Raw genomic sequence first — 26,147 nt, 5'->3', positions numbered from 1 at the left:
CTGCATCAAAATAGGGATGGCCAGCAGAGCAGGGGGTGATTGTCTACTTCTGCTTTGTCCTTGTGAGGCCCCACCTGGTGTGCTGCTTCCAATTCAGGGGCCCCCATAACAAGAAAGATGTAGAGCTTTTGAAGTAGGTCCAGAGGAGTGCCATAAAGATACACAGAAAGAAAGGCTCAGCTTATTTGGCCTGGAAAAGAAAAGGCTCCAGGGAGATCTTAATGCAGCCTTCCAGTACTCAGAGGGAACTTAGATGCAGGAGGGGGACTGTCATTTTACACAGGCAGATAGTAAAGAGTCAAGAGGAAATGGTTTTAAAAAGAAAGAGGGAATATTTAGGTTAGATATTAGGAAGACATGCTTTACAAGAAGAGCGAGGCACTGGCACAGGCTCCCCAGAGAAGCTGTGGGTGCCCCATCCCTGGAGCTTCCAGGTTGGATGGGCCCCTAGCAGCCTTATCTGGTAGGTGGCAGTCCTGCCTAAGGCAGGGGGATTAGAACTTGATGATCATTAAGGTCCCTTTCAACCCAAGCCATTCTGTGATTTACTGAAAAAAAGTTAAATCTGAATAAATGGCTCCCAAGAATCCTGTGAGTTGGCTGTGCAATGAGGAATGGAATGTCTTTCATCACATACACTTCTGGAGAGAATGTTATTGAAATAATGTATAGATCTTTGATGTCCTCATCTATAACAAGGTAGTAAGTATGCTACTCAGCCACTAAATGCTCAAGCATAGATTTCAGGTGCAACTAACATTAAAGTTTTCTCCATAAGATCAAAATATTTAATTGTGAAATTGAAAAGTCTTTTGTACAGTTTGATAATGACGTCGTTTCCAGATGCATGTGTATTTAGGATCCTCTTATTTCTGAAGTGATAAAAAATACTTCTTATAGTTATTGAAAAATGTAGGTTAATTGGTTAAAGAATGGAAATGTATATGCATTTATTCAGCAGGTAAGATTAGAATTGGTAGGTCTTACCAGGAAATTAAGAGGAGGCCTGGCATGGTAATTTGGGTTGTAGGTGAAGTAAAAAGCTGCTAAAAATCGAACCTCTGTGTTTTTTTCAGACACCCCACAACACTGCATATGCTAATTATGGTATGGTAGCATGAACCATGGTCTTGGCCATTTAATTAAAAAAAAAAAAAGTTATTTTGGAATTAGTTGTAGGAAAGTTTTTACTTACTATGTACATGATGGTAGGAAAAACATGGAAAATTTTTCAGTAGGAAAACCTGTTTAATTTTTGTATGAATGAGAAATCTGAAAGAAGTGTATTCTCTATTTCCATTCTATTCCTGTTTACTTTCTTTGCTGGTGTGTTTGATGAATTGTTGCTTGGACGTATAAAATACCATATTATTTTTTATTCTAGTAAGAAATACCCCTAAGCTTGTACATTAATTACTTTCCCATAGTAGTTGCTAAATAAAACTTCTGTCTTTCAGTATTCAGTGGTTACTTTCTCACTTCTGCTAGTGAAGAAGCGTGTTTTAACAACTGATCAATCAACTTAACAATTGATCTGTGTAGGGTGACCATATTCTACCATATTCTCTTCAGAGAAGAGAATTCCTTTTGCTAACAACAGATGTATAGAATTGCCACAAGTATGTTTTGTATCAAGTCTTCGTAGTACTGTGAAAAATTTGAATGTCAAGCATATGTTTTTGTGAATGCATGGCAGATTTATGTTTTTGCAGTTATGGGACCTTACGTGAGAAGAATCCTCTGTGATGAATTAGGAGCTCCTGCAAATTCTGCTATAAACTGTATTCCTCTGGAGGATTTCGGTGGACAGCGTCCTGATCCCAATTTAACATATGCAACTGCCTTGCTGGAGGCAATGAGAGGTGGAGAGTATGGGTTTGGAGCTGCTTTTGATGCTGATGGAGTAAGTATTCTGATTGCTGTGGAAGTTTCAACTTAGTTATTGTTTTGTCTGCTATCAGGTATTGGACGTGGAAGTATATTTGCTTTTCAGTAAGTCCTTGAGGATGAATGACTTTGCTTTCAAGCATAGATGATGGCATTTGTACCTGTAAATCACAGATGTGGAATAATTTGTTCCTACAGCTGTTTGCAAGTTGAGCAGGATTTGAACCCAGAATGAGAGTTCTTTGTCTTCTTCCTGTCTTCTTCCTGTCTCCTTCCTGTTTTCTTCCTGTGTGTCTTTTTCTTTCCCCTCCTTTTTTGTCTGTATTTGTTTTGTTCTGGTATAACATTTCTCTGGGTGTGAAAGGACAGCATATACAGGTAGCATTAACTCGTCACAATAAGTAGTAACTAAAGAAAGTCAGTTTTGAGAGATTTTTTTAGCTAATAAAGCACTGAGTTATTATCTCTGCTTGTTTTAGTTCTTATGATGTGTTATCAACAGTAAAGTATTGCAAAAACAGTTTTCTGTTAAAATTTGAGAATGATGGAAAGGTTCTGAAGGACAGAAGCTGTTTTCTGTGGTCTCTAAACACAAAATACCCTCCTACTCACTATACAGTGCATGCAATTGGCAGAAAGATTCTCCTACACAAGCATTCCCTGGCAGGAGCAGACCTACTGAAGTACAATGTAGGAGGCTCAGGCTAGGGACTGATTTGGAGGTTTTGTTTGTTGGAGGGAGTGAGAATGTGGTAGTGAGGTTATAAATCTATTGGGACAGTGCCAATAAATTTACTCTGCCCTATGAGAGATACAGATAGCCCAAAGCCTGTTATTTTTTTGTTTGTCTGTTTGTCTTGTTGTGGTTTTTTTGTTTTTTTGTTTTTTTTAATATATATATATTTTAAACTCTTACCTATTGTTCATCTAAGAGAAGAAACCAAAACATAGGATTTGAGACATGTTTTTGTATTTCTTGTCTTTTCCAGGACCGCTATATGATCCTTGGCCAAAATGGTTTCTTTGTTAATGCATCTGATTCACTGGCAATTATTGCTGCCAATCTGTCTTGCATTCCATACTTCTGTCAGATGGGTGTCCGAGGATTTGGTAGGAGCATGCCCACCAGTACAGCCCTGGACAAGTAAGATGGAATATCTTTATCATGTTGGTCATTATATTGTCTCTCTGCTTTATTATAAAGCAGTTGCATAATCATTAAGTCATTTGGTTATGTGCTTATGTGTTCCATAGTTTTAATTTGTTTCTTGGATTACGATAGTTTGATTCACCCTGAGAAGGAAATAAATTAATCAGATCTTTCTGATACTATGAGAAGTAAGGAGTAATTCCTTTTCCAAATAATTTCACCCTTTTTTCTGAGTACATAATGGCCTAATCTGTCAGCCTTCCTTCTGCAAATCATGGAATTTTAAAACAGATATGCAAATTCTGTACTAAGCAAGCATTTAAAAAAAATAAATAAAAAAAAGGAAACCCCCACAAAACTAGTTGTTTTAATCAGGTTAATATGATATAAAATATCCTGGAAGGGATATTTAGTAGTCATGAAATCCATTTCCAGTCCCAAGACAGGCTGAAAGTATACTTTAGCTATCTCTGACAGGGCCAGTTTGTTTCTAACAGATTTACTGAAAAAGTGCATCCTATGTTAGCAGCTGGATTTTGAAGAAGTCTCCTCCAGGCCTTAATTTTCTGTAAATCTCATATGAGGATTAAGCTAAATGTTATTGCCTTAGATTCTCTATGTGGAAGGAATGATCACAGAGATAATTGTGTCTCAGTGTTAACCTGGGATATATGCATTCCTATGAGTCGAAGACACAGTTGCCTTTAAATATGTTTGTTTTTCTGTCTTTCTTAAAGCTGGGTAAATATGCCAGAAAGTATGAATGTATTGAAATCCCCATTATGACCATGTGTCTAGTTGACTGATGTTCTTGACCATGTTTATTTTACCTTCTGGAGGACAAGTTATTTTAGGGTGATTACTGCCTTACTCAGTTCTGTGGAGTTAAGTTTGATTATTGAACAAAATTGAGTAATTTATTATGAAGGAAGAATATAAATATTTTCCTTGCCATCTGTCTAATATTTATTGTTACGAAGTTTGCTGCATTGCTCCAGGACACCTTAATATTCTTTTTTTCTTTTGTTTCAAGATTGTCTTTGTTTTCCTGAATGTTTAAAAGTCACATCTTTTTAAAAGGTGATCACTTTTCTTTTGGGACTCATATGTAGACTTTTGAAAAATTTAAAATACCTGAATTCTAAAGTTTTTGTAACAGAGCAGTGATGACTTCCAGATATTCTGATGCTGTGGTGGTAGTATTCTCTTTACTTGCTTCACGTAGATGTGCCAGTGCTGAACTCAGACCTCAAAAACCCCCTTTAGACTTGGAGTCAGTTGTGGTAGTTCATTTTAAGGAAGTAGCTTTTCTATATATGGACTGGATACGTGCTTTGGCACACAGTGAACGGTGTCATAAACACCTTCCTCAAAGCTTGAGTGGAGGAATTATTGAGCCATCATGTCTTCCAGGATTACCAATAAAGCCCACCTTACAGCAGTGATTAACTTCCAGGAAAGATCTGTAAGAGGTATTTAAAAAAAATAAAAAAAGTACAATATTATAGTCTGAAATGTAGTATATTACTGAAAAAGTTTCATGTTGAACTAGAATCTGATTTCTTATGCCCACATACATAAGGGAGAGTTGTCCTAGTGTCAGTAAGATATTGTTGTTGGACAGTAGGTATGAAATAATATGTTTAAAGCATTCACACTTCTAAACCCATGAACTAACTAGCCAACTTACAAGAAAAAAAATCCATTTTGAAGGATAAGAGTATTTGTAATGTGATTTTGGCAAAAAGAAAGAAGTTAAGATTGGGCATTTCTGTGTAGAAGTAGCACATGAGTTTAATGGTTAGTAATAGAATTCTGAGACTTGAAGTGTCTCCAGTGGAAAGGGAAATCAAGAATGTGCTGTCTGATAACAGACAGCGTGTTGTTTAGAGTGAGTGAGAGCATGATCTCTGTTTGCTGCTGTGTATCTCACCTCCAGTCTAATTAAGTCAGTGAGGAAAATAATTTCTGTTCTGAGTAGAATGTTCAGAAAAGAAAAGATAATGCTGCTGGATGCAATTCTGCAGTAGGCTTCAGATTACTGCTTACTAGTGTATGCTTTTAATCTATAATCTTTTTACTTTCTTGATCCCTCTTTTTCATTTCTGATGGACTGTCTTTTGTACTCTAGAACTGTCAGAGAAGTCCACTGTATATCTGCCCATAAAATATTAAAAACTAAATTAAAAAGTATACTGTGAATATTAACTCTGACATAAAAAAAAAAGGAAATTATCATTTAGTAGTTGAAATTGGAAAGGGTGTCTGGACATCATTTAGCTCAATGACTCTGTTCAAAGCAGGATCTACCAGAGAAGGCTGCTAAGGACCATGTCCACTTGGGCTTGGAGTGTCCTCAAGAATGGAGACTCCACGGAGATTCTGATTAAACCTGTTCCACTGTTCAGCTACTCTCACAATAATCAAGTGGTTTTTTGTTTGTTTGTTTTGGTTTTTGATTATCCTGAAGCAGAATTTTCTGTTTTTCAGTTTGTGCGCATTGGTTCTTGTTGTGTTACTAGGCACCACTAAGGGTCTGGCTCCATCTTTCTTTATTTCTCTCTTTTTATGTGCACTGTTAACATACTCTCCTTACGCTTCTTCCCTCTAGGTTTAGCAGCTCTTTCTCTCTCATCCTCTCCCAGTACGACATAGGCTCCAATCTCCTAGTCATTTTAGTAGCTTTTTACTAGAACTGCTCCAGTAAGTCCATGAGTATCTCATCTCAGGGAGCCTGTCACTGGACACAGGATCCCAGATTCCACCTCACCAGTACTGTACAGTGAGGAAGGCTCACCTCCCTTGACCTGCTGGCAGTGCTTTTCCTAATGCTGACCAGGTTGTTGTTGGCCTTCTATGCCTCAAAGCTTACTGCTGGCTTATGGTCAAGTTAGTATCTACCAGGACTGCAGGTCCTTTTCTGTAGAGTTATTTTCCAGCTGCTTTACTCCAGTGTATATAGTGGAGTGACTGGGGTTATTTTTGCCGCGTGCAGGATCTGGCATTGCTCTTTGTTGACTTTGATGAGGTCGCTGTTGGCCATTTTCTTCAGGCTGTTATGGTCTCTGAGTGGCTGCAAAACTACCCAGCATATCAGCAACTCCTTCTCATGTTGTATTACCTACGAACTTGCTGACAATATGCCCTATCCAATCCTCCAGGTCAGTAATGATAACATTCAGCAGTGTTGGCTGTGGTGTACACCCCTTTGGGACACTCGTAGTAGACTATCTTCCAGCAGGAATTTGTGCCGTTGATGGCAACAATTTGAGCTTTGAAATTCAGCTAATTTTCAGTCCTTTTATGTCTAAAGTTATCTACTGTGTTTTTCATCATTATGTCTATGAGATTATTATGGGAGAGAGAGTTGAAAGCCTTTTTAAAGTCAATGCAGACAGTTTCCACTTCTGTCCTTGTCCGCCTTGTTGGTCACTTCATTGTGGAAAGCTTACAGGTTGGTTGTGCAGGATTTTCTTTTCATAAATCCATCTGGATTGCTTGCAGTTGTGCTCTTGTCCTTTGTAGATGTGGAACTGATTTCCAGATAAGTCACTCCACCACCTCACCTTAGGGTATAAGTTGAGGCTGACTGGTCTGTAGTCCTCTAGATCTTGCCCCTCTTGAAGACAGTATTGGTATTTGCTTGCTGTCTTCAGAAGGCTCTTTCATTTACCTTTTGAGTATAACAGAGTGGCTTGGCAGTGACTTTGGCCAACTCCTTTGGTATGAGAAGTCTTATGGACTTAGTATGTCTTGTTTGTATAAATGTTCCCTGTTCTGTTCATCCTTTATTGAAGTTTTCCTTGCTAGAGAATTTTTGACTCATCCTTCATCTCACATTTGTGCTTAGGAAAAGGCATGTTACATGTGTGTAGGGAGCATGAATTGTTAAGGTGGGTGAAATGTCTAACTGGTAAGGCATATATGTATTGATTAAAACTCATTTCTACTGCACTGTTGAATATTGCTGTTCCTTATGTTTTGATGTTTTGATGTTCTAACAGTGAAAAATGAGAAACTATATCAAGATAAATATGACTGAAAAGGAAATGGCAACATTTGTGATGTATATAACATGCAGCATATGTGCAGTAGGTTAGAAAGAATTGTGTCTAGATAAAAAGCAAATCTTGCTTCTACTTGTTAGGTCTCTGTCTTCTAGAAGACGTGAGGAAACGGTAACTTCAAGCATGTCTGGCTGGGATTTAAAAACCATCAGTACTCCATAAAACACTAAAATGCAAGTATTTTCCTAGTTGAGATATCCAAAGTTAAAAAATGGCCCATTTTTGGACCTCAGTAATAAGAGCAGATTTCATGAGAAAGAATTGGCTCTGTAGTACTGCTGTCTTCTGTGGTTAATGGGTCTTTCTCATCTGGAAAACAAAGAAAATCCACCTCTTCTTACTCATCAATACTGTGTGGCCACAGACTAGCCTAAATCTAAAGCTATTAAAGCTTTTTCTTCAGTTAATTAAAAAAATATAAAAAATAATGTGTGATAGTTGAAGGAAGGGATTTAGAAAGTCTAGTACTTCATTCATTTCTGAGCAGGATGATGTGTTGCTTAACAGTTTTTCAGTATGCATTATTGTCACGGTTTTATGATTTTTTGGTTACTGGTATTCCACATCACAACATCATATAGTGCACCAGGAGTTAAAGTGTTAATGCTCCAGTTCTGGGTACCTGCCCAGGAGAGCTCATTCCCCAGGGGTGGAAACACAGCCCAACCATTTGCCATGGGTTGATCCAAGCTGCACTGGATCAGGGTGTACCCCTTAGCACTTACAATGAATTGATGACATTCTTGTGCAGGGCAACACAGCAAGGAGAAGAAGAAGAGCAAATAATCCAGATCCATTTGCATGCTGGTTTTGCTTTTAAACGAAGCAAAGTGAAAGGACCTGCCTAGGAAATTCAGGTATAAAGTGGCAAGATGGATGTTGTCACGTCCCAATTGATGTGATCAACAAAATCACTGCCATGTCTCCACCCACTAATAAGAAAGACAATCTTTTCTGGGCGTAGTGGGTTTTTGGAGAATGCCTATTCCAAACCACAGCCCCACTGTAAGCCCCCTTTATCAGTCAGTGTGGAAGAAGAATGGTTTTACATGGGGCCCTGAGCAGCAGCAGGCTTTTGAACAGATTAAACAGGAAATAGCCCTTGCCGTGGCCCTGGGGCCAGTATGGATGGGACAGGATGTAAAGAACATCCTCTACACTGCTGCTGGAGAGAAAGGTCCCACCTGGAGTTTGTGGCAGAGAGACACAGAGTCCTGAGGCCGACCCCTGGGATTTTGTAGTCGAGCGTACAAGGCGTCCAAAGAATGCTACACTCCAACTGAGAAGGAGACCTTAGCCACATATAAGGGGGTTTGGGCTGCTTCTGAAGTAGTCAGTACTGAGGTGCAGCTCCTTCTGGCACTTCGACTGCCAGTGCTGAACTGGGTGTTCAAAGGAAAGGTTCCCTCCTCCCATCACGCTACCCACTTAGAGTAAGTGGATTGCATTGATTATGCAGTGAGCTTGGATAGGGAACCTCAGCCATCCAGGGATCCTAGACGTGGTCATGGACTGGTCCGAAGGCAAAAAGTTTGGAACATAACCAGCAGAAGAAATATTGCGTGCTAAAGAGGCCCCACCATACAATGAACTACCAGAAAATGGAAAGAAATTTGCCTTGTTCACAGATGGATCGTGTTGTACTGTGGGGAAGCATTGCAGATGGAAAGCTTCTGTGTGGAGCCCTATGCCAAGAGCTGCAGAGGCCACTGAAGGTAAAGGAGAATCAAGTCAGTTTGCAGAGGTAAAGGCTGTCCAGCTGGCCTTAGATGTTGCTGAACAGGAGAGGAGGCCAATGCTTTATCTTTATACTGACTCATGGATGGTGGTGAATACCTTAAGGGGGTAATTACAGCAGTGGGAACAAAACAACTGGCAGTGGAAGGGTAAACCTATTTGGGCTGCTGAACTGTGGAAAGACATTGCTGCCTGAATAAAGAATATGGTTGTAAAGGTGCATCATGTGGATGCACACGTGCCCAAGAGTTGGGCTACTGAAGAACAACAAAACAACCATCAGGTAGATCGAGCTGCCAGAATTGAGATGGCTCAAATAGACTTGGACTGTCAGAACACGGGTGAATTATTCCTAGCTCGATTGGCCCATGAGACCTCGGGCCATTAAGGAAGAGATGCAACATACAAATGGGCTAGAGACTGAGGGGTGGACTTAACTATGGATGCTATTGCTCAGGTTATTCATGACTGTGAAACATGCACCATAATTAAACAAGCCAAGAGGATGAAACCTCTCTGTGGGGAAGGGTGATGGCAAAAGTATAAATATGGGGAGGTGTGGCAGGTTGATTATATATACTGCCATGATCTCACAATGGTGAGCATTATACACTTACCATGGTGGAGGTAACCACTGGGTGGCTTGAAATATTTGCAGTACCCCATGCTACTGCTCGAAACACCATATTGGGTCTTGAGAAACAAGTCATGTTGCAACATGGCACCCCAGAAAGAATTGAGTCTGATAATGGGACTAATTTCAGCAATTCTCTTGTAAATACTTGGGCCAAAGATCATGGCATTGAGTGGATTTATCATATCCCTTACCATGCACCAGCTTCTGGTAAAATTGAATAATACGATGGGTTGTTAAAAAACACCTTGAAAGCAATGGGTGGTGGAATATTTAAGCACTGGGAGAAGCATTTGGCAGAAGCCACCTGGTTGGTCAACACCACAGGATCTATCAGTCACAATGGTCCTGCCAGCTCCCTCCATACTGTCAAGGGAGATAAGGTCCCTGTAGTCCCTGTTCTTTCTTTACATGAAAGAACATGTTGGGTTAAGTAGTTTGGGTCCTTCCGGACTGTGGAAAGGGCAAACCTCTCTGTGGCACTGTTTTTGCCGAGGGACCCGGGTGGGTGATGCAGAAAAATGGGGATATTCAGTGTGTATGACAAGGGAATTCGATGTTGGGGGAGTGCAGTCAATAATTGCATGTATATTTGTGTGTGCATGTGTTCAATCCTAGTTAATTTTGGTTTGTTTGTATATATTAAGCATGATGTAGTGATCTAGAGTAAGGGGTGGAATGTCATGGTTTTATGATTTTTGGTTACTGGTATTCCACATCATAACATCGTGTTGTGCACTGGGAGTTTAAAGTTCTAGGTACCTGCCCGGAAGAGAAGAGCTCATTCCCCAGGTGGCTTTGTGGTCAGAGAGGAGATAGAACTCCTGGCAAGGTCACCTGATGGGGCTCTTCTTCGCTCAGATTGTTGCTGCTGGGTCCCCCATTTCCCTTTTGCAAAATCCCTCTGCTCCACTGTTCATGGAACCGAGACAAACCAGCCTTTAAACCGTTGACAACTGTTAAACAGCAGGAAGCAATATGCTGGAGGACTTAAGTATTGATTAGAAATACAATAACAGAGCAGTAGTTTACAAGAAAATTCACTTAAGATGTTCAACATTTACGTATGTTTGCTTGAAGTGACTGCTGGAGTACACTTGTACGTACCGTAGGGAGAGTATAACATTTGACAGGAAACATCTGCTTTGATTTGGTCCAACATCAACAGGATTGTGGTGGTAAGTCTCCAGACTTCAATTCTCTGGTGGTATATAACCTTAGATCGGTGTTCTTTTTCTTGTAGGGAATGTGTAGCTGTGTATGCTGTTCAACAAACTATTCTTTTTCATATCCTTGTATTCTGGTTTATCTGATTTTTGCTTAACAGAAAAGGAAATGGAATACAGAGCTGTTAGCTCGTGGTCTACAAAATGAGAATCAGAAGAGAGAGCAGAAGCTGTTTATGTAAGAGTTATAAAGTTGAGTGAGTGTGGAAAATAGTAGTCAGCTTGGTACAGGAAAAGAGGGTTGTTTAGAGAATTCCTGTATGGCTAGCATTATCTAATACCTTGTTTCTACAGCCAGATCATTACAACAGCATTTGTATGTTCTAACTAGAACTGAGAGAGCTGGTTACCTGACTTACTGAGGACCCTGTGACTTTACACCTGATGGTCTGCCTTTTAATGCAGCTGTGAGACATCAGTGTCTGGTGCCTATCCATTTACTGTCTGGTTGGCAAGAGTCAAGTTTTGAGAGGAATGCCGTGATGGTGTCTGTTCTGACTTGCTTAACAAAGCGTCTTCATACTGTGAGAGGTAGAGATGTGATGGCTTTTAATGTTCCATGCTGAGTGCAGAAAGATTGTTATCCCTTCAGTCAGCAAGAAACTTAAATTCAGGGTGAAAATTTGGATCAGGGTTGTTTTTTTTTCTGTAGCACAGTAGGAAACTTTGCTTAAGTGTCTCTGTCTATTCCTGTAGGACAGAAGCCTCAGACACGGTAAGCAGCAATGAGTGACAGAAAGGATGAAAGATAATAATTCAGTGAAGTGTCTAGAGCTGTTTTGGCCAGTTGCATGGTGGAGGCTGTTATTTTTGCTTAATTATTATTTCCAGCTGAGTTCCCCTTGATTACTGCCCAAAGAGCAACACTATTCCAGGAGGCTGGGTATTTGTTTTATTTTTAGTTGTGAGAATTAGGAATCAAAGAAAGCATTGACTTGTAGAAATTGCCCAAGAAGAGAACCATTCTTGGCTTAAGTTGGTTTGCTTTTGTCTCTGACTTCTACTAGAGAAGCAAACATTACTTCCACAAACAAATGAATGCCTCTCTTTGGCATTTAAAACACAGTCATAATAGAGAGAAACCACAAGGATGTAATGAAGTGTTAATGATGATTTATTGCTCACTGTGTGTCAAAGTCAAACTGTGCTCAAAATTGTTCTAGTTTGATAGGGAGGCAAAGAAAGAAGGTCTGAATGATCCTCTGAAAGCAGTTCTAAAGCCTGTTACCAACCAGGATAGAGCTGCTGGGAGTTAATGCTTTAAACTCAAGACTCGACTGAGGGATGCAGCCCCAAGCAGGCCTGCTTTCCTCCACGAAGCACTGGTCCCTCTTTGTATGATTTTTGTTGGAGGCTGTATTGTCTTGATAAGAGTTTCTGTTGCTGCTTCCTGTCATCTGCTCCCAGTCCCCTGGGACAGCAGGAGATAGTGACGGTAGCAAATAAGTGAAAATTGTAAGTAGTGTCTTCCCTAGAAATCTATGTAATTTAAATCCAGCAGGAAATGTTATTTCCTTAGTGTAAGTGTGCATCAGAATGCATGCATTGTTAAATCCTGAATCCTCAAAGACAGGTATGAGAACAGGAGGTAACGCAGGCTGCTGAAAAGGAATGTTACTCCATCTCAAGATATCTCCTGATAGTTACATAAATCATTGGCAAATTTAAAGTAGTGATAGTACCAAATTTAAGATCCTGGTAGTGGCACTGCTGCTTGTCACAGCTCTGCTGCTAGGCTCAGGACTGATGGGGCAGTACCTAGTCGCACAGTCATCAAGTCATTAAGTGCCTTCATAAAACAGCATAAATATGGTTACATGAATTTGCGTATGGAGCACAACCAACTGAGACATCACGGACTGAACAGATGAAAATACTGTATTCTGTAAGAATTATTTTGATGGAGCGAGGGGTCCAGGCCTGCGACTTACACATAGTGTGCAAGCCTTGATTAGACTGAGGTGAAGAATGTCAAGGTGCTGTAGCTTGTCCTAAATCTAACTCGATTCACTTGAAAGGGTAGATGTCTACATTCAGTCAAACTTAGGCTCACACTGTGTTATTGCAACTGCTCGTAACACCTGATTATGGCATATTTTCTTGACCATGTTACAACATGGTTACAATTGGAAGTTTAACTTCAGGCTTTTATTTTCCGATTTAAGGTTTTCTGCAATGCCTAATATAGAGAATCTGTTCCAATATATTTGTTATTCAAAGAGTTATTGTGAAATCTCTGTTGATAACCAGCTAGGTTTAACTCAGATCTGGTATTACAATTCACATCTTCTATATGAAGATGCTGAGTATTTTATAGACACAGAGGCATTAGACATATTCAGCTCTTCTTGAATAACAGTACAGATACAGACTTTCTTAGAATGAAGCAAGTAAGTTTAGGAATTGCATCAACTTATATCAGCAGGAAGTATGGCTCCCAGAGAATTCATTCTAAGTAAGGTATTTGTAGATCAGGAAATTAATTGTTGCTTTTCAAAAGTTAGCCTTTTTTTAATTTTACACCATGTTAGAAAAATAAAGTCTTAAGTGATGGACGTAAAGTGAGTGAGGTCTACAGTGAAGCAGAAACATAGGATTTCAAAGGTAGAGCTTAAAACTTAATCTTCCAACTGCAAATACTGACCAAAAAAAAAAAAAAAAAGTCTTTTGGATCAATTAAGAAATGGGACCTTTTGTTATTGTTTAAGAAACAGTAGCAATTAAAGAAACATGCAACTCTGATTAGCCATGGAGAGTAGCATATCACGTTCTGCCTGTGTCCTTGTGACTATTTCCTTAAATTCTTAATTTACAAATACTGTGTGGATTTCTTTGACCCTCTTGTAACTCAGTGGCTTGCAACCATCTGTTTTTCTTTGGTATTCTTACTCCACCTGTTTTAATGACAAAGTGCATGCAAGAAGCTGGATATGCATGGTCTTTGCTCAGCATGGAAGCCCTCTATTGTTGTAAGGGATATTCCAAAATAAAGACTTCTCCAGTTTATAAATAAAGCTTACTATCAACTAGGTAAGAGCATTCACTGCTGTGACTGTGATTTGTTCAAGCTCTGCCAGTTCTGACATTGCTCTTGTTATCTTCCTTAGTCAGATAAGTCAGTCTCACTTTCTCTTATCTGTAAGAGGCTTGCTGTGGATTTTTAAGACACCTCTGTCAAATCAACTCTGTGTCACGTACAGACCATATTTAAATTAAATGAAATAGAACAAGTGGAAGGTCTGTTCTAGGACACTGTAAAAGATGTCTGCATTAAACTTTCATGAATAAAATTTAATGTGTTTGGAGTGTAATAAAAAGTTGTTTAGCGCTGTATGATGGCAAATTTGTCCAGGAAGTGTAACTTTTAAAATGACTTTGCAGTATTAATAAATGTTAAAAGGTAGATGCTTTATTTACTCATATATGATGTTTCAAAAGCTTTGTGGAGGAAGAAGTGTCATTACAGAACACTGACATCCTTTTGTTAGCTGTGCCTTCACTTCATTTGTACAGTGTGCTTGTAATTTAGCTGTTATCATCCATGTATTGTGTGTTTCTGAACTTTCTGTAGAAGTGAATAGTTCATTTATGTTTCTCACTGGTTATATTTCATTCCTTGGGAAGAAAAGGACAGCAGGTGTGTCCATGTATATCAGTGGGAAAACTGAGTTGTCCTCTGTGGCAGGATGGTCCTGTGGCATCCATCTCTACCTGGCACACAGCTTAGTTTTTGGGCCTGAACGGGATTCACTGTTCAGTTGTGATCCTGAGTGCAACTGATGCCTACTAAAAAAGGCAGGCTGCTGGGCAGCCTTACTCTCACTTACAGTTGTTGGATTCCAGACAGTGCATAAAGCAGGCAGGTATAGGTGCTGTAGCCTGGAGTGGGCAGGTTCATTGGTTGTTCAGTCAGCTGTTTTCATGACTGAGTGCAGAAAACTGTACACAAAGCTCTCATCCTTTAAAATCAAAGGATGAACTGAAAGACGTACAGTGCTTTGTTTCCAGCTTGACTGTGAATTTTACTTACACACTTTGTCCACCAAGGTTCGAACAGCATTCTATTTTTGACGTGATGTAAACATATACTACAGACATTACTGACTCTCTAAGAAGTAAGTTTACTTGCAGTCTTAACACACAAACATATGTCTGGGCTTAATGTGCAGCATGTTGAAAACCACCTAAGAAAAATAAACTTTCTGCCAATCTTTCTGAGTAAGTCTTCCACTGTGCAATAGACAGATGTTGGGAAACAGAAGGTCACTAGTTCTCTCAGTGCTGCATCTGTCTTATATCTCAAAATGCATACAAATATGAATAACCAATAGGAATTTCTATAAATATCCTGATCTAAAAAAATCCCCAAAGCATTTTAATTTAAACATTCAGAGAAATTTTTTCAGCAAGGTGATTGAAGTCACTGTGACTACTAAAGGAGTGTTTAAAATAAATGCTTTTTTTTTTTTTTTTTTTTTTTTTCTTGGGCTTATTTTGGGCTACAGCCTCCAAAGGCTCCCACATGGATTAGCATGTCTGAACATGTTTCATCTGTGCCAGACAGCACAGCTGGTATCAGCCCAAAACTGACCTCTCCCATCAAAGGATTTCTGTAAATGGATGACCTTCATGGGTAAATTTCCTGCTGATGTCAAAGGGAACCTTTCTGGCACAGAATTCCAAAACAGCATGTTTAAAGTTCTGATTCTTATGTATGTTTCTTAAAGTGTGTTCTGCTAAGTTACATAGACTGTTTACAAATAAGAAGGCAGGAAGTTATTCTTTACATTCTGGGTTTTTTTTTAATAAGGTCTGTGTAGGACTGTAACAAAGCTAGGGTGCTCGGCACAATTTAAAGGCAGTTGGGAGCCTTGCTAGAACTGATCTTTAAGACTCAGTCACTTGAATGGTCAGTTTAATTTTGTAGAAGCAGAAACGTTTTCGGCTGTTTCCTTCTGTGCAGAAGTGAAAGATGACCGAGATATTTCCAAAATCAGAATAGGGTTTCGAAAAGGGTTATGAATGTGTGTGAGATAGAGTGCTCTTAGGAGGACCTAGTATTAAAGGAGAATGGAGTTTTCCTTTCTTAATGTTAATAGTCTTGTAATTTACCATTGAAGCTCTGTGTTTACTGTGAGCACTGGAAATTGCTTTTGCATTCAAATAGCACACTGCAGTCAGAACAGAATGAAATTATTTAAATCATTTCTACAACTAGAATATATGAAAAGTACATAAGTATGTACATTCTGGTAATTTCCAGTTTAAGAATATTCCAGGTGTAACAGATATCTAATATCCAAAATCTAGTATTCTGGGTTAAAAGAAGACGGAACAAGGTTGCTTCCAGTGGTGCGAGAGGCAGGACAGTGAACACACACTGAAATACAGAAGGTTCCATCCAAACACCAAGAACCACTTCTTTACTGTGCAGGTGATGGAGCGCTGGCACAGGCTGCCCAGAGATGTTCTGGTCTCCTCTCTGGAGACCTGCAGAAGCTGCATGAACATGGTCCTGGGCACCCTGCTTTGTGTGTCCCTGCTTGGGATTCTGTGGCCCCTTCCAACCTCAGCCATGCTGTGGTAGATCTTATTCTATGGCATATTGTAGTTTCTTCTTTTAAATCTTCTTTTACTGTATAGCTATGAACACTATCTTGAAACTGTAAAAGTGTTTTTCTTCTTTGTGAAAACTGCATAGAACAATTAGTAATTCTAAGTCTCTAAAATATACAGAGTGGTTTGCCTAAGAGAAAAAGCAGTGATAGCATAAGGAAGTCCAAATCCCGATGACATCATTAGGAAGCAACTAAAATAGTTCTAGTCTGACCAGTTGTCTAGGTGATAAAATGAGTAACTCCGTTGATGAGAGTGGGGCTGCAGATGCCATTTACTTCCATTTTAAGAAGATTTTCAACACTATGTTTTCAGTTTTATTTTACCTTGAGTCCCGGGGGGAGTGGTGGGAGCACTAGATTTGTTTAGCATGGAGAAGGCTGTTGTTGTAAGGACCTAATATAAGCCACCAGTATCTACACAGAGGTTGTCAAGATGATGGAACCAGACACTTCACAGATTTGTATGGTGAGAAGACAGGAGGCTGCGTATTTTGGAACCAGGAAGTTTTACAGTGCTTGTCTGGAGAACACTGTGAGCAACACTGTCTTATATCATTGCTGACCTTGCTTTGGTCACACATTTGGTTTAGATATCTTCGTGGTGCCTTCCAATCTTAATTTTATTATAGTATATTTTATTTTATTTGTGGTATTGCCCATGTGAAGAGACCATTGCTGGAAAGTCCTTGTTCTGCAAAACTAGTACTGCAAGAGTATGCCAGCACTATTGCAGTTCTGTAGTCGGCTTGGTTAACAAAAAAGTGATGTGTAGAAAACCTCGATCTTAGTCTTGATTCTTTTGTTTTGTCTTTCTCTTATAAATCCAAAAGATTATCCAGCTAGAGACACTGCACTATTTTTATTTTTTTTCCTGGTCATTTTCTGAGCTACCCTGCTGATGACTGTGAGTGAGAGGATGGGTGCAGTATTGCAGTGCTAATGAGTTGAAGAAGAGACTGTGGAACCAGCCAGTGACATCTGATAAGTATCTTATGCCATTGTTTTATTTCTTATTTGGACAAATCAGAATACAAAAATCCCAATTTTAATTGCTGTCATAACAGAGTTTGGTATCAGACGCTGTGGCTGTGTTTTGGAGAAACGCAGGCATGCAGTGCCTTTTGAAGATCTAAAACAGGCTAATGACAATTGGCCACGTGTGTAGTCTGAATTAGTGGAGAGTCTTTGCGCTGTAGTTGGTTCATAAGGATTTTGTATTTTTTGTAAAAAGCCACAGGTCTTTCCCCTAATTGGTGATGACCTTACTGAGACTTCCTTCAGTACACATCTGTAGAGGCATGCAAGGTGAACACCAGATCACCCTCAGTCTTTTTTCCATTTATTACATCTCATTTCTGTTAAAATAAATTCTCACTGACAGTTTTTACTGAATAAGAGAACTTATTTCCTTCTGTTTTCCCCATTTGTTTTCTACTTCCCTCTCTGACATCATAGATCAATTTTATTGCTTGAAACTTGGGTTTTCTCTGTTGCAGCGTCCATGTGGGGCTCTAGGCTAGAACAGGAAATGTCCCTTTTTGAAGGTGGGAGGGTGGAAACTTCTAGCTGTTTTTATTCCTTGTTCAGACTTTGTTTTGTTTCCCTGTGACATGCATGCCCTGTTTTGTTTCCCTGTGACATGCATGCCCTATGGCTCCTTCTGAGCCATTTCTGTTGCACTTGAAATCAAATTCTTGCCAAATCCTTAATGGGGCACAGTCTATTACTAAAATTCATTTGTGCCGTTTTGTGCTCTGTTGTGTCTGGTATTAAAAGGTAAAGCCTCTTCTCTAGGTAAAAGCTTGCTTTATAAAACCCAAGTCTTTATTTAATTTGGTTCTGTTCATATACTGAGAAGACTCTCTGACCTTCCTTATTGAAGAGTTTAGTAACACAGCAAGTGCTTACTACAGTGTACTACAGTGTAACAGTAACAGCCATTCTTACAGATCTGCAGCAAAATCACTATCTTTACTGGTGGAGCTTAACAGGTCGTTCCAGTGGGAACAGGACAGATACACAGTCTAATAATATACTCTGCTGTGGTATTAAAAACAAACAAATATATAAACATGGGGACTGTATCTTTCCTAAGCCATGGCAAAATTTGGTGGCTAAAATAAGCTTGTAACCTTTAAAAGTTTTGTATTTGTTATATATAGGTTCATTGAAAATGCCAGGAGTTGCCGATTGCCATCTATTCCCTCCCTCCTTTATTGACAAGGGGGTGTAAACTATGTATATGGATATGAGTGCTGCAATACTAATGAAAAGATTTTTTTGTGTGTTTCAGCCAGGAAGGGAATGAATAACCTTAGGGATTACTGCAGTGCTTCTGGAGACCATGGCCATGTGCTTAGCAGATGATTAGAATTTTCTTTATCAGTGTTCTGTACTATCTGCATCCGAATCCCAGATTCTGTGTGGATCTGCAGTACGTGTGTGAGTGATTTCACCTCACAGGGCTCTGAGCACTGTGCCAGCCGATTTTGTTGTGTGAAAGACATAATTGTGTTAGCTTATGCTGCTGCCAGAGCACATCTCTCAACATATCCTTGTGTTTGCATTTGCTAGTTGACTCTACCAAAGCGACTTTACCTTTTGCTTTATCCTCTCTTTTATCACAGCTGTATTTAGATACTGTACATGTCAGCAGCTGTTTTTAATGATTCTGTTAGGTCTGGTGTGAAGGAGAAAATGAAGTTTTCACATAGCGAGGCGTCGCAGGCTCTCCATCCTGAAGATTTTACTTGCTTTGGGAGTTGACTCTTAAAACATTTATGAAAGAGGGTGTGAAGTTACGTGTTTCGGATTTGAGTCTCAAACAGATGACTCAAGCAACATGAGAATAGCATTTGGTATGGAACATTGTGTTGAGTACACCTGTTAGCATCCCACACACTGAGGAAAACAAACACTTAATAACAAACAGTTACATGGAATGCATGGAGTGCAGAGCTTTCCAATACACTTCTAACCAAGATAAGTGGATAAAAGCAGCATTAGTTACTGTGATACTTTTGGTCAGAAGGTTAGATTCCTGGAAATAATACACACTTCAAAGGCAGAGTGATGATGTTTTCATGTATGTGCATGTAATACACATATATGTGTACATAAATATTTTCCCATGCATATAGCTTACTGGTGTAATACATAAACAATTTTTACCCTAGTTTATTTGCCTGTGAGACTAGTAAAAGGTCTCATGTTTTCATCGCTACGGCAATTAGTGTCACTCAGTTGTGTTTCTGAGAAGTATGGGCTTCGTTGTTGATGAACCTGCACAAGTATTAGGGTTTTTATTAGGGTTTTGGTGTCCAGATAATATTTATTACGTCACGAGGTTGCAAGAATGTTACAGTGGGAACCAAGTCACAGCCTGTATGTTTCCCTTAAGGATTGCTCCTTTCTGTTTCTTTTGCTATTGATATTGTGGATCTGAAAGTTGGCATATATAGGACTTCAGCATCATGGGATCCTGCTGATCTACCTGTGCTCTTGAAGACATTTACTGCAGATGAGCATTTATTTCCATCTCTAGCTAACAAAGTTCATCATTATCTTCCTGCTATTCCAATATGTCTTTTAACTGAAATGTCTTAAATATTATTAATCATTATAGCTTATACAGATTAAAGAACATCAATATCCAGTGTGATTCATATTACTCATGGGATTTTCAGGGATTATTGTTTGCTCCTTGTTTACATTTTCTTCAAGTTTTTCATATTTTCTTTCAGTTTTTATGATGTGCTTTCCTTCTAGGTGGAGTGAGAGTGCAGCCCCACACTTTGGGTATTTTTTGCCTCCAACACCGCTACAAATATTGTGACTGTTGGTAGTAAAATTTTCCTGTCAACTGTTCCCTGTAACTGGCAGAACACTGTAACTGAGGGTAGATTCCTCAGTGCAAGGTGGCATGATTAAGATATCATTACGTGTCATTTTTTTCTCTCCTAACTCATCTGGTTCCTCAGATGGGTAGACTCACAGCATGCCATGTGTCTCCTGTAGCATGTGTGGTCACTTCCTTGCCTTGTACGGGTGGTTTCAGTGGCCTGCAGAATCTGGAGATTAACTATAAAATACATATAACAAACTTATCCTGATAGGAAATGAGCTTGGTCATAGGTTATCTTTAGGATCTTTTGAATGTCTCCATTTGACCCGAGAGACTGCTGACATTTTGCAGTAAGTGAAGTGAATCTGTGTGGATAGAGACTGAGGGGACAAATATAACCTCTTAACATTCATTAGATGTTCGCTCTGAAAGGTTTTCTTTCACCGTGCCAACCTGAAAAGCTTTCCTTCCTTCCTCAGGGTTCATAGTCTGTGTCAGCTGTGATTTTTTTGTTAGTGATTACTGATACCTGGTGAAGCAATTCTAGCTGATGAACCTTGAGAATAAGGTTAAGTAATGTCACATCTAATTGGTACTTCTCGCTGTAGAGAATGGAAGGGCTTGCAGGCTCCGGGTCGGGGCAGTGCATGCAGTATCTGCTTTCAGCGCGTACAAACATCCCAATTTTTTTAGTTAAACTAAAGAATTGTTGGGGTTCCTTATAGGGTGTGTTCTCAGCATCCTGTTTTTCTCTACAAATGTACACAATGAGAAGTGAGGAGCAAGAGGATGAACACAGCCATTTTTGTGCATTGGAAGGACTTAAAATAATAAACATTTGAACTTATCTTTATTTACACAGACCTATCCACCTTGGCTCCAGTTGTTTTTTGCTTTTTTTTTTTTCCCTCTTCATAAGGAGCAGTATTTCTGCCTGCAAGGTGCTGGATTTGTTAGCGGATTTGGAAACATGTCTTGCAGAACAAGTAACTACTCTTGCTTTTTAGAGGGTGCTTGAAACTCAGTAAAGGAAAGTAGTTGACCTTTACATTTTGACATCAGTCCAACAGAATACTAGAGTGCACACTTTACTTTCAGGTTTGCATGAAACACCATGGGTTTAAATGGAAACACGAAAGGTTATTATGGGATGTACGTAAAAATAATATATAATATAACAGAAAGAAAAATTTCACAAAGTACTAGGTTTTCCATTACTTCAGTGTTTTATCTTTTCCCCTGTTTTATTACGTTCTTGTTACTGCTTGGCTCTGAGCCCTTGTATAAAACACTTGTCCTGTAAAGGAGAAATTTAAGTTGTATTGCGACTGGGTCAGCATTCTCTTAGCACAAGCCTCCCGGGTTTCTTCTCTTCATGGGTGGCATGCTTGAACAGGGCTGAGAAGATTTGGAAGTGGAAGGAAGAGGAGAAACACAGCTCAGAAAACTGGGTTGTTTTTCCACATACAGTACTGTAGTTTGAAATCCTGTAAGGCCTGTGAAGTTTCTGGACGGTGCTCCATCTCAGAATATACAGAAAAGCCTGTACCGTGCTGACATCACGCAGCATTTTCCGTGGAAGCTTGGGTAAGCCCATATGCCTACATGGTATAATGTGGAGGAGTGCAGATATTCTGTGTAGAGTCCCACTGCCTCTGTGTTTGTGCTAGTGAAGCACCAAGCCTGTGCTGTGAAGGAAACTAAAGAATATTGGTGCCACACTGCTGGGACCAGGCTGCTTCCTGCATAACAGATAAGTTTCTTCACTGTGATCCCTGAGCAGTGCTGTGTGCACAGTATGCTTTGTTATCACTTGAGCCTTCAGTCCTGCCTGTGCTTGGTGAGGCCCAGCAAAACTTAAATCGCTTTAGTCTTCTCCACTAAAAAAACATGGTCTGTGAGTTTTGTGGAGCTGTACCTGAGAAATATTGCAGACTCGTTTCTGCTCTTCTTCCTTGTTTCTTGTCCTGTCAGGACTGCTTTCCTTCATAAATAACAGGAAAGGACACCAGTATAAATTCTAAGAATAAAATCTTGCTGTTAGCAAACTCAGTCCAGATATAGACATTCAGACTGATAGTCTGGATTTAATTTGAAACACCATGCATTCAATCTGACTTTTAACATTCAGTAGGGGAGAAGGGAGAGGAAGGTGTTGGCCATGTAAGGAGTTCAAGATAGGTGGAATTAAGAATATGTTGAAAACAGATCTTTTCAGTTAACTAATTCTTATTATAGAGTGACTGAGGATTGCTTCTAGAGGTTAGACGTGAATTCACATTTGGCCTGATTCCAGTGCCTGCAGAACAGTACAAAAGCTTATTTTATAGTGAAACGTTTCTCACCGTGACTAAATTAACTCTCCGTTTGAAAAAGGCGAGCATGATTTTTTTTTCTTTTACTTGACCTGCATTTTTTACTGTAGAATTCTTCATTTGAAAGCAGTTTTTCAAGTGACTGTGCTCATAGCAACCACCACCAGGTCAGTATTTGTTTGTTCCTATTTTATTCTGATTATACAGATGTCTGGATTCAAGCAATCGTGTCATTTTAAGATTTTTTTTTCTTTTATGAACATTTGCTCTGTGCTAAAACCTGTCAAAGGCTGGGATTTTTTTTAAAAGCTGACAGTGGGGATTCTTGGAGGGTGTCCTGAGACTGCAAAGAATGGTGTCTTTTGTACTCTGAGCTGCAGTGATTTTCTGCTGACAGCGCTGTCCTTACCCTGATAGCTGGGCTGAGCAGGAGCAGATGTTACAGGTTCATTGGCCAGCTTCCTGTCAGAAGGAGGAATTTCTGAGAAAGTACAATGTTTCTTGGTAGAATTTCTTTCATGTCGTACATCCTTGAAAAGATGGAAACTTGGGCAGTTTGTGTGTGTACAAACTTTGATTAAATTGAATTAAGCACATAGCTGTTCAGAGAGCTTTTGTCTCTCCTGGAGTATTACTGCTAGGACTCTTTGTGGTCATCCATACTTGGCAAGAGAACTTAGAACCAAACTAAACTAAAGACTTTAAAACCTAAGCTAGTCAGGCCTTTTTGCACACAACTTCTTAAAACTGATGTAGATTCCCAAAAGAACATGCTTCAGTTCTTCATAGTCCCCTGAGCCACAAGCTGGGAGTGGTAACAATCTCACTGTGACAGTATATATGTAAACTGGCACTACTGGTAGTTTTAATGTTGGCAGCAATTTCTTGTCTTGGTTGCTACAACAATACAACAATTGCAGCACTTATGAACGTGAGGTGAAAAGATTGAGCTTTGCATGCCATCTCCTTATTATATACATTAAAGGTGCGCTTACTGTGCCTTGCTATCAGTTAATTTTACATCAGTCATATTTCACTCTGGAACAAATCAGGACTGAAGTACAGTGTCCATAAGATCTGTCCTTATACATATTGTCCAGAGTGGACAGGATTATCACAGCAGTTCTGAAGGTAAAGCAATGAGCTGTGCTTGCTGTTTGCTTTGACCTTTTTCTCCCTGAATAGCAGGGAAAAAGTAGAGGCTTTCTGCAGTGCTTTTGCAGAATTTTGAAGTAGAGCTGTGCTGCAGCAGCTGCCGGCCTATGTGAAAATGCATTTCTCTTCAGGAGGGCATAGTTAAACAAGAATGAACTTTTACCACCTGTGATTTAATCACAACATAGACTGTTGGCTTTGGGGCATAAATTAGTTCACTGTTGTTTTCTGAAGGGTTCTGTATTTCAAAAACTGCTGTGTTTTTGCCTTTGCTTTGTTTGCACAGCGATCTTGTAATATTGTCTGAGGTGTTACAAAATGTCCATACAAGAAGACTGTGTTGTCACTGGAAATATTAAACTCTCTGTTCATACCGTGGCCTACAGGTGGCAACAAGAAATGTAGTTGACTTCAGGGCCCAGCTGTGCATTTCCACGTCTGAGTTCCCTGATGAGGGGCTGACATTCCATGCAGTAGTTCATGTCTATGGAGTATAGTGGAGATTGTGCTGAAAATGAATGTGTTCCGTGTAGCTCAGATAGGTTTCTGGTGTGTGTGGCTGCTGTGTTACAAGGCATTAGAAAGGTAGGTAGTGTTTATATAACTTGATCTTTCCGCTGGGGTAATTTTTAGTTTGTGCTGTTGAAAGCGTTTTAGCAGGGAAAGGCCAGTGTGAGTCTAAGAGGCAGGAGAGAATACTGGAAGTGAGTTGGCACTACGCTTGGTGTTGAATGAGTTCCATGAAGCTCCATTGATAGAAAGGGAATTCAAATTGTACCAAATCAAATTTATTAAGGATGTGATTCCTGCACTTAATAGCAGTCTGTAACCACCCTCAGAACTATTGTCAGGCAAGAAAATCCACCTGAAATTGCCCATTTTCAGGACAGAAGCTATTCCAGACACCAGACCTTACTTCAGTCTACTTTTAGTCAACTTACAGAAGCATTTTGCAGATAAAACTTTGCAGGGGTGGAGAGGCCCTTAGTAGCTGAGGTGTCTCCACATGCTTTTTATTTGTCATTTTCTATTACTGTAATCCTCTGCGAGAAAGAAAATCTCTCTCTTTTAAGTATCTTTTTTTTTTTTTTTTTTTTTTTTTTTTTTTCTGCCTGGTTCTCCTGATATCCCCTCTGCCAACCATCATATCTTAGTGGGATGTCCTGGTTATCTGTTTTATGTTCAGGCACTCAGCATTCCTCTGCTTTTTGCTTAATAAATTAAAGACTGTGAGAGGGCAACACTGTAATACTTGACCATAAAAGGGGGGTGACTGTTGTTTCAGTTCTGCTCCTCGCACAATATGCAGTTGAAGCCTTTTATGGGAAGGTGGTGCAGACAGAATGAAAACATCCAGAAGCAGAACGTCTATTTTGTACTATTGCTGGTGCCAGTGCTGGTGCTGTCATTGCTACTGCTGTGAATTTCTCACAGACTCCTAGGAGTTTCACCATTAAAAAGAAAAATGGGTGACTTACTGATCAGACTGAGGAAAGTTAAGACTGTTTATTTCACAGCTCCTGCACCTTGAGAAATCATAAGAATAGGAGAGAATAGGAGAGAAGCCACCAAAGGTGACCAATGAAGTTGCAAGGAGACTTTCAGCTTTAAAGTGCTGAGAACATAAGAGTAATGGGGCAGGGACTTTGTGGCGGATAAAGCAGTGAATATTTTGTCTGTATTTTCAAGGAAGATAAAAAACTCTCAACTCAAGATAAAAAAAAATCCTCAACAATTATAAATTATGAATGCTGGAGAGAGAATGAAGTGATTAATGCAAATATTGGGTGGAAAAGAAAATGTGGTGATGTGAAAGGCTTTCAGTTTTGTATATCATCTCAGTCTCCAAAGGAATCAAATTTTGGGTGTGATTGCAAGTATGCTTAAGTTCATTACGACAAAGGCTGTACAATATAGTATGAGAAGAAGCAGAATCTGTAATTGAAGGAAGGAAAAATTGATGTAGGAAAGCATAAACCAGTTATTTTGATCTCAGGATTGTGAAGAGTGTTATAGACGTTTTGAATCATTTCACTTCATAAAATATCAAATAAATACCTCATTTTTTGCCAAGGCTAGACTGTACCAAGACTGTCATTTTCAGCTAGAGAGATTATTTTATTGATAGACCAGGTGCAGATCCTTACTTCAAGTATTTTCATTGTTTTTGCGAAGAAAGAGTACAGAATTTGGAAGAAAATTTGTTTTTCTTAGTTTCAGTCAAACCATAGGCTTCAGAATAAAGTATGCCTTAGGCCTTAAATTGAATTAGGTTTCTAATTGACTGGAGATTACATAACACATTCTACTTGAGTGGCTGAAATTGAGATTTAGAAGACCCAGTGTGAAACCTTTTATAGCCTGTACCTCTGAAAGAAGCATTTACAGTGATCTTCTGAGGAACTGCAGTACCTCATACTTTCCTACAATGACCCATACTTCTGTCTCTCAGATTCCTTTGATTTCTGTTGACTTAGTGCTGGGGGTAATTATCCTCCAGCAGAATTGGACTCT

At 39.4% G+C, this 26,147-nt stretch overlaps 1 protein-coding gene across 1 annotated transcript in view; it reads left to right on the top strand.

Annotated features, from left to right (window-relative positions):
• PGM5 (phosphoglucomutase 5) overlaps positions 1-26,147 on the top strand; it is a 69,240-nt gene that overhangs the window by 10,081 nt on the left and 33,012 nt on the right. The window contains exons 5-6 of the mRNA XM_072359402.1: positions 1,713-1,903; positions 2,877-3,031. Of these exons, the coding sequence (XP_072215503.1) occupies positions 1,713-1,903; positions 2,877-3,031 (346 nt within the window). The remainder of the gene's footprint in view (positions 1-1,712; positions 1,904-2,876; positions 3,032-26,147) is intronic.

The sequence above is a fragment of the Excalfactoria chinensis genome, chromosome Z, assembly GCF_039878825.1.
Source record: "Excalfactoria chinensis isolate bCotChi1 chromosome Z, bCotChi1.hap2, whole genome shotgun sequence".
Taxonomy (NCBI): domain Eukaryota; kingdom Metazoa; phylum Chordata; class Aves; order Galliformes; family Phasianidae; genus Excalfactoria; species Excalfactoria chinensis.
The sequence above is the reverse complement of the archived record's forward strand: the minus strand, read 5'-3'. Positions and strand labels throughout refer to the sequence as shown.